The 10,804-nt window shown below is 41.3% G+C and overlaps 1 protein-coding gene across 8 annotated transcripts in view; it reads right to left on the reverse strand.

The window, feature by feature from the left end:
• LOC135106040 (dynein axonemal heavy chain 10-like) overlaps positions 1-10,804 on the reverse strand; it is a 72,030-nt gene that overhangs the window by 36,059 nt on the left and 25,167 nt on the right. For all 8 annotated transcript variants that reach the window (XM_064014842.1, XM_064014835.1, XM_064014836.1 and 5 more), the window contains 19 exons: positions 10,715-10,804; positions 10,511-10,597; positions 9,845-10,246; positions 9,582-9,673; positions 9,301-9,427; positions 8,594-8,911; positions 7,959-8,157; positions 6,508-6,689; positions 6,167-6,253; positions 5,532-5,678; positions 5,215-5,314; positions 4,642-4,850; positions 4,246-4,440; positions 3,675-3,848; positions 3,295-3,499; positions 2,297-2,488; positions 2,027-2,081; positions 1,508-1,655; positions 196-420 (listed from right to left, as the gene is read on the reverse strand). The exon at positions 10,715-10,804 is cut by the window's right edge and continues 13 nt beyond it. In XM_064014842.1, the coding sequence (XP_063870912.1) occupies positions 196-420; positions 1,508-1,655; positions 2,027-2,081; positions 2,297-2,488; positions 3,295-3,499; positions 3,675-3,848; positions 4,246-4,440; positions 4,642-4,850; positions 5,215-5,314; positions 5,532-5,678; positions 6,167-6,253; positions 6,508-6,689; positions 7,959-8,157; positions 8,594-8,911; positions 9,301-9,427; positions 9,582-9,673; positions 9,845-10,246; positions 10,511-10,597; positions 10,715-10,804 (3,234 nt within the window). The remainder of the gene's footprint in view (positions 1-195; positions 421-1,507; positions 1,656-2,026; positions 2,082-2,296; positions 2,489-3,294; positions 3,500-3,674; positions 3,849-4,245; positions 4,441-4,641; positions 4,851-5,214; positions 5,315-5,531; positions 5,679-6,166; positions 6,254-6,507; positions 6,690-7,958; positions 8,158-8,593; positions 8,912-9,300; positions 9,428-9,581; positions 9,674-9,844; positions 10,247-10,510; positions 10,598-10,714) is intronic.

Genomic DNA, 10,804 nt, shown 5'->3' on the forward strand with positions numbered 1-10,804 from the left:
TCTTTCCTGATGAATCTGTATCAACCTGGTAGTAATTCATAATGTCTGAGTTACACTTCTGTGGTTCTGTCTCCATTTCTGCCTATATTTATCCAGCCTTTACTCTAATTGGTGTACACTCCTTGATGGTATTACCCCTTCATAACAAGACCTTTCATAACCAATCATAACAACCTTAAAATCAATGTGATTCACCTTGGCATGGATTTTTACTTTTCTTTTCTCCAGGAGTTCAGAGAATATGGCAACAAGATGCACTAAGGAGGCCACAGAGGGCAGGTGGTGGGAGTGTGGTGGCCGCCTGCCTGGCCTGGTGTGCTGGGATTGCTCTTCCATGCGGCAGCACAATTCATGCACAGTGGCAGCAAACTCTGCTATCCCAAAGTGCTCACTCAAGCCCTCACTTTGTAAATACTGATCCTGGAAATAAATCACCAAAATATCCAATAAATTCTTCATGTATATACTATACTAAAAAACAATGAGCTTTTTTCTCTCTCTCTTTTTGTTACCATTGGTCAATGCATATTTACACATATTCAACAAAATTAAATCAAGCAAGTGTATGTGATGAGAATGTTCAATTGCCTAAAGTATCTACTTATTCTATATATACACCAGGTCAGCAGTCTCACACAGGGTGGCTCAGACAAGGCACTACATACCACACGCACACACATCATACACAGTCTTTTAGAACTTCTTACCCTACAAAATATTTCAGGTAGGATTGCAATATAAGGCATCTATGTACTTCCACTGTCACATCCACAGTTCTTAGTATTTGCTGAGTTCGTAATCCTTTGAATTCTAATGACTATATACAACTGCTACTTTTCTATGGAACCCTACATGATTTTGCAGAACAGAAATACAACTACAGCCACTAAAATCTGAACTATTGCATCACTCCTTTCAAAGTCTGGTACTTTTTAAGATAATATTCTAAACTTCCATCACACCATTTCATCAAGCTTGAGTAGGAACCATAGCAGTGAAAGGGTTAATCAACAGTTTATTAGCCCATATATTAATTTCTATCTGATTCATGGATATGAAATTTGTGGCATTAATACATGGAAGGACTGTACATCAATTAATTTTCCTCATAGATATGAAATTTGTGACATTAATACTTGAAGCAACTGCACACACACTCAAAAAAGTATTGTTGCACATTCAGCATGAAACAGACATCAAGTACAGATTCATGTTGATATGCCTGTGTGTGTTTAGTACAACTGCACCTGCATGAGTCAAGAGAGTAGCACTCTAAAATAAGCAACAGTATTTGAGCTGCCACAGTAATGCTTTGTGAGACATAAGTAGAACCTTAGTCGAACATGCTTACCAACACTGCTGAGACTACTGGACTGTTTAGTGTGTGAAACTCATGAGACCCTACAATAATAATCCTTTTTTTGGAGAGTGTGTACATCAGTTGATTTTCCCAGCAGATATGTAATTTGTGGTGTCAATACTTTACTACATCAATTAATTTCCTCACATTCTTCATGAGCGACAGCACAAAGTCTTGGTGGTGCTGTGTGGTGTGGTGTGGCAGATTCACCACCACTCTCCCTCTCCTTGTCACCCACTTCAGCTCTTGACTCAGTGGCCACACCTCTGCATGGCATCCTGTTACCACATACACCCTGGCAAAGAAGTAATCTACAGTAGTTGAAAACTTCATAATTGATACATCTGTAATAATGATAAGTTCTGAATCCTTTGCTTTTCCTTTTTTTAAATATGAAGAAGACTAGCCATGGATGCAGACGTTGATATAAAGAAGTTTTTAAATGCCACTCCAAGAAAAGTTAAGTATGAGTTCCAAGTCTGTTGGTGAGTTAAGTTCCAGAGATGTCTTGATGTTCATGTTTAGAAGCAAAGCAAAACAAAGCAGAGGCAGGCAAGGAGTTCCATGGTTCTGCTACTAATTCAATTCACTACAAAAATAGTATAAGGCATCATTATGAAATTATGGTAATAAAAAATAACAGAAGAGATTCTTCCTTGTGCCCACCTTGAATGTCCAACACCTGTCTTAGTCACAGCATCCAATAGTTTCTTCAATACATCTACAATAAAAGGACAAGAAAAAATAAATGATGATGGAAATGCTGAAACAGAAATGTCAAAGAATTACTGATATCTGAGCATCATCTATCTATCCATTTACCACACTGGCAATTCCACAAGGCAACACACACTCACACATACATATTATACTATACAAAATTACCTAAAATGAAAAAAAACTAGTACAGGAAAGCATTCAAGACCTCAGCCTAACCTGGATGATGTAAGACATTGGCTGGTATGTGAACCAGTGCAGGTGTGAGTGAGCAGCTCTGCCCACTACCACCATCACTTCCACCATTGCCACCACTATCACCACCTGTGTCCACTGCACCACCACCAGCTCCAGGGTCCTCCAGCAGCTTGAGGACACTATCTTCTCCATCACACTTTATCAGCTCAACCCCTGAAGTCAAAATGGTATTAATGGAAAGTTAAATTCTGTGTGAATAGATGACTGGAATAGATTCAGTTACCATTTGGTTTGTGCAGTGTCAGTAAGTTAGATTTTAAAAGAGCATAGAAAACAATTGGTTCTCAAATAAAGGAATACATGACTGAAATAGAATGAGTTATCAGATTGTTTGTGCAGTGTAAGTTAGATTTAAAAAGAACATAGGAAACAGCTGGTTCTCAAATACAGGAATACATGACTAGAATAAACCCATTTATCTGATGTTTGTACAGAATGAGTGGAGAGATATAATGGAAGATCTGACAAACTTATGGACAGGGATAATGGGTGGACAACTAGGCATAGGTTATAAATATATGTATCATTCACGGACTGCCATATAGAAATCTTCTGACTTCTTCCACCTTTCCTTATGGAAAGATGGAAGAAATCCAGACCTGTAAAAAAAATGAAAAAAAATTCCAATAAAAATTTTTTATCAAAGTTTACAGATGATTAAATTATGAAATGCAAAAAAAGAATATTCATATAAAATGTATATATCAATAAAAAATATGTATAGCTGAAGTAAGACTTTTTTGTCTCTATTCTGATTTGCATTCCCTGGGAGTCATGCAATGAATAACCATGATAGAGGTCTCCAGCTACTCTTGCATCCATATACTTTATCATTGCAAAATTCCAGTCTTCTCTCTCTCTCTCTCTCTCTCTCTCTCTCTCTCTCTCTCTCTCTCTCTCTCTCTCTCTCTCTCTCTCTCTCTCTCTCTCTCTCTTTCATATTCCTTGTGAGGGCTCACCAAGGTAAGAGGCAGCAAGGGTCACCACCACCTGCTTGTCCCTGGTGGCTGTGCCCAAGCAAAGCAAGAGGGGAGGAGAGGGTGCACTCAGGAGGTCCCACACTGCAGACACTACTGTAGCCACTCCCAGACACACCCCACCATGGGAGGCCACTCTTGCTCCTGCTTCCTCATCTTCCATCACTTCATTCTTCTCAGAGAGTATCTGGAAAAGAAGCTCTAGTGTGATGACCAGATATTTCTGCAATACCATTTTATTTGTAGATTGCATATTCGTGTAGCATTAATACAGTACTAGTAGAAAACAAATTACCAAAGAGAAATTTAAAAAAAATGAAAAAGTTATACATCAGCTTTGTATTTTAATATTAGCAGCTGACCTCAGCCATCTTGGTTGCTGCATTCTGCTGTGTGGTGTAGGAAGGCATCTCCTCAGGTGACGGAGGGCCAGGATGCCATAGGGGTACTGGGGGTGTCTCAGGCAGCTCTGACACCAGCCCAGAGCAGCTCTCTGCAATGCTTCCCTGCAACTCCTCCCACACATCCTCTCGCACCTAACATGAAGCCATCAGTCCTCTGTATAAACTACATCTAGAACCAGAAGAGTGTTTCTCCTTAAATGTAACACTACTAATGTCAGTTACTTAAAAACTGTTGCAACTGTAATATTTTGTAATGCATCTGTAGACATACATATATCAGCAATTTGTAAACAGCTGGTGTGTTGGTTGCTTACAAAAACCTGAGGATCATGAAGAAACCTGAAACTCTGTCCAAGATGTAGAAGGGCTAGGTTACTTAAGGTTACTTATAGTGAATATATGCTATGGCCATAAAGACAGAAGCCTATCTTGACTCTTGATGCATGATAGTATTCATCACTGAAGATGCATATCAGCTACACTTTGTACAGAGTGAAACATTATAAATCCCACACCTTCACATCATTACCTGGCTTGAGAGTAGTGGCAACATGAGAATAGAGGTGAGCACATGAAGCCAAGCATTGAACACATTGAGGAAGGAGGCTGAGGACACAGAGGGCAAGGGGATGACACGCAGCATTGCCACAACCTGCCATACCAGTGCTGTCTTGCTGGCTGGGATGAAGGGCTCCTCCAGGGGGCTGAGTAGCGGCATCACACGCTGTGCAGGGGATAGGTTACAGTGAAACAAAGATGATTAAAGTTTGTAATGCTGCTTGTCTGGGGTCAGGTTACAGTGAAACAAGGCTTGTAATGCTGTATGCTTATATGTCATTCACCTCCAAATTTAAATATACACTGATGTGAGGGCACAGACAAGATGAATCATGTGTAGATGATAATGAGAATAGTTATGTCTCACCTCTGCCAGTAGGAGTGTGGCATTAGTGAGGGCAGTGTGGGCATGGCTCTGCAGGGGTGCCAGAGGTCTAAGGACAGCAGAGAGAGCAGCACTGCTGGCAGCTCCCTGGTCATGGTGCATGTGGTACACTGCCCAGCCCCTCCACCAGCCACCACCCTCCTCTACCTCTGTCCCTTCACTTGCCTCCATTGTGCAAACACACATCATGTCTATAAAGTGTGAGGCACATGCAAAGTGAGAATGGTCAAGTAATTTGTGTGTTTTTTGTTTTCTTTTATAATTTAAGAGGGACACCAGCCAAGGGCAACAAAATTTATAAAAAAAGAAAAGACCCACTGTTATCATCAAAATCATTTCCCACACTATGCAGCCATAAGTCATTCACTCTTATCTATGAAATGGAGGATTGAATTAGGTAAAAACTACACATTGATTATCCAATATCAGAAAATATCAAAATTCTAAATGAAACTGAACTCATGTATATAGCACATCATGTTACATTATTAATTACAACCACTGCAGTTATGTTGGCCAAGGAATAGAAAGGGAGTGAGGTGTGTAGAGACTCACAGACGTGAGCCAGACTCATCCAGCGTGCCTTCTGGGAGGTGGGGAACATCCCCTGGTGCTGGGCCACACTCTGGATGTAATTGGCAGTTGTGGATGTCCTCTGTTGTTTAAAAATAGAGAATAATTAATAAATATATTATCTGAAAATACATATGAGTGAAATTAAGTGATTAAAAATTTCTTGTGTGGCACCACAGCAACTAAAGTTGAACAGTAAGTCCAAGCAAAAAACATCACACTACAAGGCAAAGTTCAACAGCAACAAGAAGTCAGTCTAACAATCTCCTCCAGAACTATCACACATGTATCTGCCTCACCTCAAGCCCACCAACATCGTCAAAGCAGAAGATGGTAGGGGAGGTGGGGGTCATGGTGTCATGTGAGGTCTGTGTCAGGTGACTCAGGAGTGCAGCCTCCACATCCTCTGCAGTAGTAGCTGGCGTCACCTTCACCTCCACTACCACCTGAAGCAACCCACATGTTTGAATCAGCAGACGTTCTCTAGTCTTTTGATGGAAGCTAGATGTATGTGTCTGTTTCTGTTTGTCTTCCATTCATCCTATCTCAATGAAGCACTCCACATGTATGAAACAACTACCATTCTTCACTCTTATTGATACATACTAGATATATGTGTCTGTTTCCATCTTTTCTGTATTCTTCCTGTCTCAATGAAGCACTCCACATGTACAAATCAGTTTCCATGCTCCAGTTTTAGTGATATACTATACAACATGTAAGTATGTATCTGCTTCTATCTGCTTTTCAATTCTTCTGTCTCAATGGTGTACTCCTTCCTCTGATTCACCATCCAAGAGTTCTGCATTGACTTCCTAAAAAATTATGCATACAATATGCTAAGTATTACAAGCCTCAACAGTGTATGTTGTTTTCTCTACTTACCAGAACTGATCCAAAGCTGATAGAATAAAGAAGCATATATTACACTCACCCAGTCTTGAAGAGAAGCCTGAGCCATAGAAGTGATAGTAGTCTTGCCCCAGCCAGCATAGCCTGCCACCATCACTGGCTGGCCAACCTGTCACACCACACAGCTACTCAATCACCCAGACACACACCTTAACATCCAGCAACTCTTATGTAATTGCTGATCATTTTGATAAATGGTAATGGCATCTCAGTAACTTTTGGAAATCACTGTATATGGCATTCTTTTCGTGAAAATCTTAGATCAAGTATATTTTACAAATAAGCAAACAAGTTGGAAACATAAGTATTAATAGAAATACAGTAACAATGTGATTTCAACAGCAGAGATGAGAGGAAACTCACTGGTATGACGTGGTGCAGGAGCCAGGCAAGTCTGTGAGTGTCAGCAGTGGGTGAGGCATGCACTGCTGAAGCTGTGGAGGATGACTGCACATCAGAGGTATTTGCCCAAGGCTGCCAACTGGAAGATGCTGCATCCCATCTCTGTTCACTCACATTGTTACTGCTCCTCAAATTCTCAATCACTAGAAAGAGGAAAAGGCACTACTGTTTATCCCTGGTCAAACAAGTAAGCAAACACTGAGCCATATTCTCAAGCATTATTATTGAAAGCTCTCTAATTGAACGCAGAGTCCCAATTGAATGGAAGAGAGCCAACATAGTGCCAATATACAAAAATGGTAGTAAAGAGGAGCCCTTAAACTATAGACCTGTGTCTCTAACAAGTGTGGTGTGCAAAATGTGTGAAGGATTGGTGAAGGATAAATGGATGCAGTATCTAGAAGGAAATGAAGTGATAATAAAGCAACAATTTGGATTTTGGAGAGGGAGATCGTGAGTTACAAACTTACTGAGTTTTTATTCTAGTGGTGGATATAATGCAAGAAAGAGATGGATGGGCTGATTATGTTTATTTAGACCTGAAGAAGGCATTTGATAAAGTGCCACACAGGAAATTGTTGTGGAAGTTGAAGCATAATGGTGGGCTATGGGGGGGCCTGCTGAGATGGATGGAAAATTTCTTGACAAACAAAGAAGTGAGAACGGTGGTAAAAGATCAAAAATCATCATGGAGGTGTCATGTTATTGGCCGAGTTTACCTTGAATGGGATCACGTTTTCTTAGTGTCCCCCGTGTTCCAGTTACCTGCCATTCGAGCATTATCCTTATTATTGGTTATAAGTAGTGTAAGGCTTATTTACCCATTTTATATCATGTAGTACTATTCTCTTCATAATTTAAGTTCTCTATATCTTTGTATGTATAAGGAAGGAAGTATAATTGAGGTGGAAATATATTGAAAACAAGGGGAGCTTGAGTGGGCAACAACACATTCTAAGGAGGGAAGGCAGAGCCCCATAAAGAACAACTAGGTAAATACACATACAACTAGGTAGGTAGGTAAATAGTGCCTAATGCTGACAACTTTTAACAGGCTTCAGTGTATGTGGTTGTGGTTTTTTTAAATGTTTTTATGATTTTAGTAATAGTTTGCACATGGAGTTTGACATGGATTCTGTATCATCACTGGGAAAACATGTATGAGAACCCAACAAATCATCTGTGTGGTCTTTAAAAACAATCCAAGTGAAAGCTCAAAGCATTTCAGAATATGGGTCATTGTGCCACTGCTGTACATTGATTAAATACACAATTGTTTGAGGTATTTTGTGAATAAGCTGATTCATAAGAAGTAGATAAAACACACACACACACACACACACACACACACACACACACACACACACACACACATAAACAGGTAATCTTTATGTAATGGTAAAGCACTATACCTTCCAAGACTGCTGAATCCAGAACACTTTCTCCTGCTACCTTCCCAAGAGCCATATTTAGTGTGTGGTGCACCTGTGACAGGACAGTAGGATGGGCCAAACACCTGCCAGCCTGCACCACAGCCTGCACTGTGCCTGCCACACAGTCTGCTGTCATTTCCTCACTCTTATGATCTCTCAAACTTTCTACCAGCCGAATCTAGAGTGAAAAAAAAGTAACTAAAACATCATTCAAGAACACAAGAAATATCATTTAAAATGTCACAAATCACTTACCCAAAAGCAACCATTTGAATAGCCATTCAAGGGGTATTATGGCCATTGTAAATCTGAAGCTTGGATCATCCTTTGAAAAGAAATACTCCACTTGACTAAGCCTTTGTTTTGTCAGAATTTTGGTGATATTGCCTTCAAAATTAATCCTGTATTTACCTTTGAAACAACACAAAAGGTCAGACACAAATACCTGCATAAATACATCGTTTCAAAGGTTATATGACAAACAGATAGGCTTAACCACAATCAAATAACCTCTCTATTACATTTGGTGTAGAAAACAGGAACACAGGTAACAGTGACAGTGATAATAATGTTCAAAGTATCCTCATTCCTCAACTTGAGTTTTGCATGCCTACCACATCAACAGTGGCATGGCAGCAAACACTGGAGGGGCTGGCACAAAGCACTTGGAGCAGTGGGTGGAGGAGGCGGTAGGTGAGGTAGTCGAGGAGAGCAGCTGACGTGGGTGGCTCCTCTGGGTGGGTGGCTGGAGTGCTGGGGATGCTGGGTGTCCTTGGTGTGGCGCTGGTGTCACTGCGACGGTCAGTGGTGGGGGTGGAAGGTAGGATTGTTGGTTCAGGCAGGAGAGTAGCCAGGGATAGCATGTCTGGACTGATCTGCACCACGCCTGCTCGCCCCAGCACCCAACCTGGCACCTCCTCCAGGCTACATACCTGAGGTACACGCACATACAAATGCACATGTTCTGCTACACAATACACAGTTAAATAACACATGTTTTTCTGGTAGGCAAAAAGTAATATGAAAAGTACATTCAAAATAGATTCAACAAGACATTATGAACATCTAAATAGTAAAAGTATTTTTGGTATATCAAAAGAACATCAACATGAATGTTTTAAAGATACATATTTATCAAAACATACTTTATACACTTGCCTCAAGTGAAACTTTCATATGATGTCCATCCACAACGTGACCAAATTTCTCAAATACCAAGACAGCATACTAACAATAAAATCTGATACTTTAATTCACAAGTGCATTGAGCTTCTACACTCCTCAAATATACATCCAGCAGCCAGGCCAGTGAATGCCTCACCTCCACAACGAAGGTGAGGTTAGGGTTGGGAGGCAGTGCCAGCAGGGAGTCCATCAGGAGTGTGCCTGGAAGATCTTGGAGTCGCAGCAAACACTGGCCAGCTTCCTCACCCTCCAGAACCACAACACTGTAAGAGATACATGGTAGAGGATGTATACAAGCTTCACCTTTTCTTATAATAGTGCATTTCATAATAGTGTTCAAACTCATCCAATCCTATTGATTTCACTATAATAAAAGAAGTGAAAGGAAATGCTAACCTTGTTCTGCCTTCAACTAACCTGTGGATGGCCTTTGTGGCAAGCCTCTGCAGTAAGGATGAGAAGAGTCCACCCTGAGTCTCAGTACCCATGAGCCTGGCCTGGGAGTAGCTCTGAGAATGGAAAAAAAGTTAGTCTTGTGTTTATCAAAAAAAATAAGCAAGACATGCAGATTCAAAAGCAAAACAAAAAAAGCTTTCTATACTGGAGTTCTCAAGCCTCAACACACAAATCTAGTCAAAAATTATACCTACTAAGTCCTGTTTCAAGCTCATCTTTCCCACCTGAGGCCTCAAGCTGTACACATGTCGATCCACAAGACGCCTGCCAGAGCTTAACACTTCAATATTTGACTCGTCCACTTCGTCCACAGTGATGGTTTCCCTGTCACTCAGATGTCGTGAGTCGTGAGTACTGCTGCTTTCCTCACTCCTCACTGTCCTATGGCCAGCTGGGGGTGTTCTCTGAGTCCATGACCGCATCTTTCCTATGTTGCGGGAGGACTTGTAGCCAGCAGTGGAGGGAGTGTACTGGTGTGTGCTGGAGAGGCTGAGGGCACCACTGCGACGCTGGTAGATCCTGACAGCAGCGGTGATGGTGGTGGTCTTCCCTGAACGTGGAGGGCCGACCACCACCACACAACTCCAGTTCTCAAGCTCTTTAGCCACCTGTTCCACAGCTTTCATCTGGGGAGTGAACAGGATTGTAAACTGACATGCAGAAGTCCTGTTTTCTCCTGCAGAAGTAGAGATATTTAGGATAGACAAGAAGAGGTGATCAATAAAAAGGAGAGCACAAGAATGAGAAAAATATAGATACAAAGACAGCCTCAAGTCCTGTATATTCATGAGTAGGTGCAAATAGATAAATGTACACACATTTCACATACAAAAATACAAAATTACACACACACAAACACACACACAGAAGAGTTGTTTCACCATCCATACCTGCTTTGAAATGACTCTCATTCCCAGTCTTCTCAACACCTCTTCACTAGGCTGTCCTCTGCCACTCTCCTCCTGCTGAGTGGGCATCTGATAGGACAAAACATTAGCTATTAGATCCCAGCCAGTAAATCCCAGCATTCCCAGCAGCAGTGAGCCAAGAGGACCCACCAGCAGGCAGTCAGTGTGCCATGCTTCACAACTCACCAGTGGTATTGAGGAGACAGCTGAGTCAGGGGGCACAAGATGGTCCAGCACTCGGCCCACACCATCCAGGGAGTTGAGAGGCAAGCGAGG

Source organism: Scylla paramamosain, chromosome 12 (assembly GCF_035594125.1).
Source record: "Scylla paramamosain isolate STU-SP2022 chromosome 12, ASM3559412v1, whole genome shotgun sequence".
NCBI classification, from domain to species: domain Eukaryota; kingdom Metazoa; phylum Arthropoda; class Malacostraca; order Decapoda; family Portunidae; genus Scylla; species Scylla paramamosain.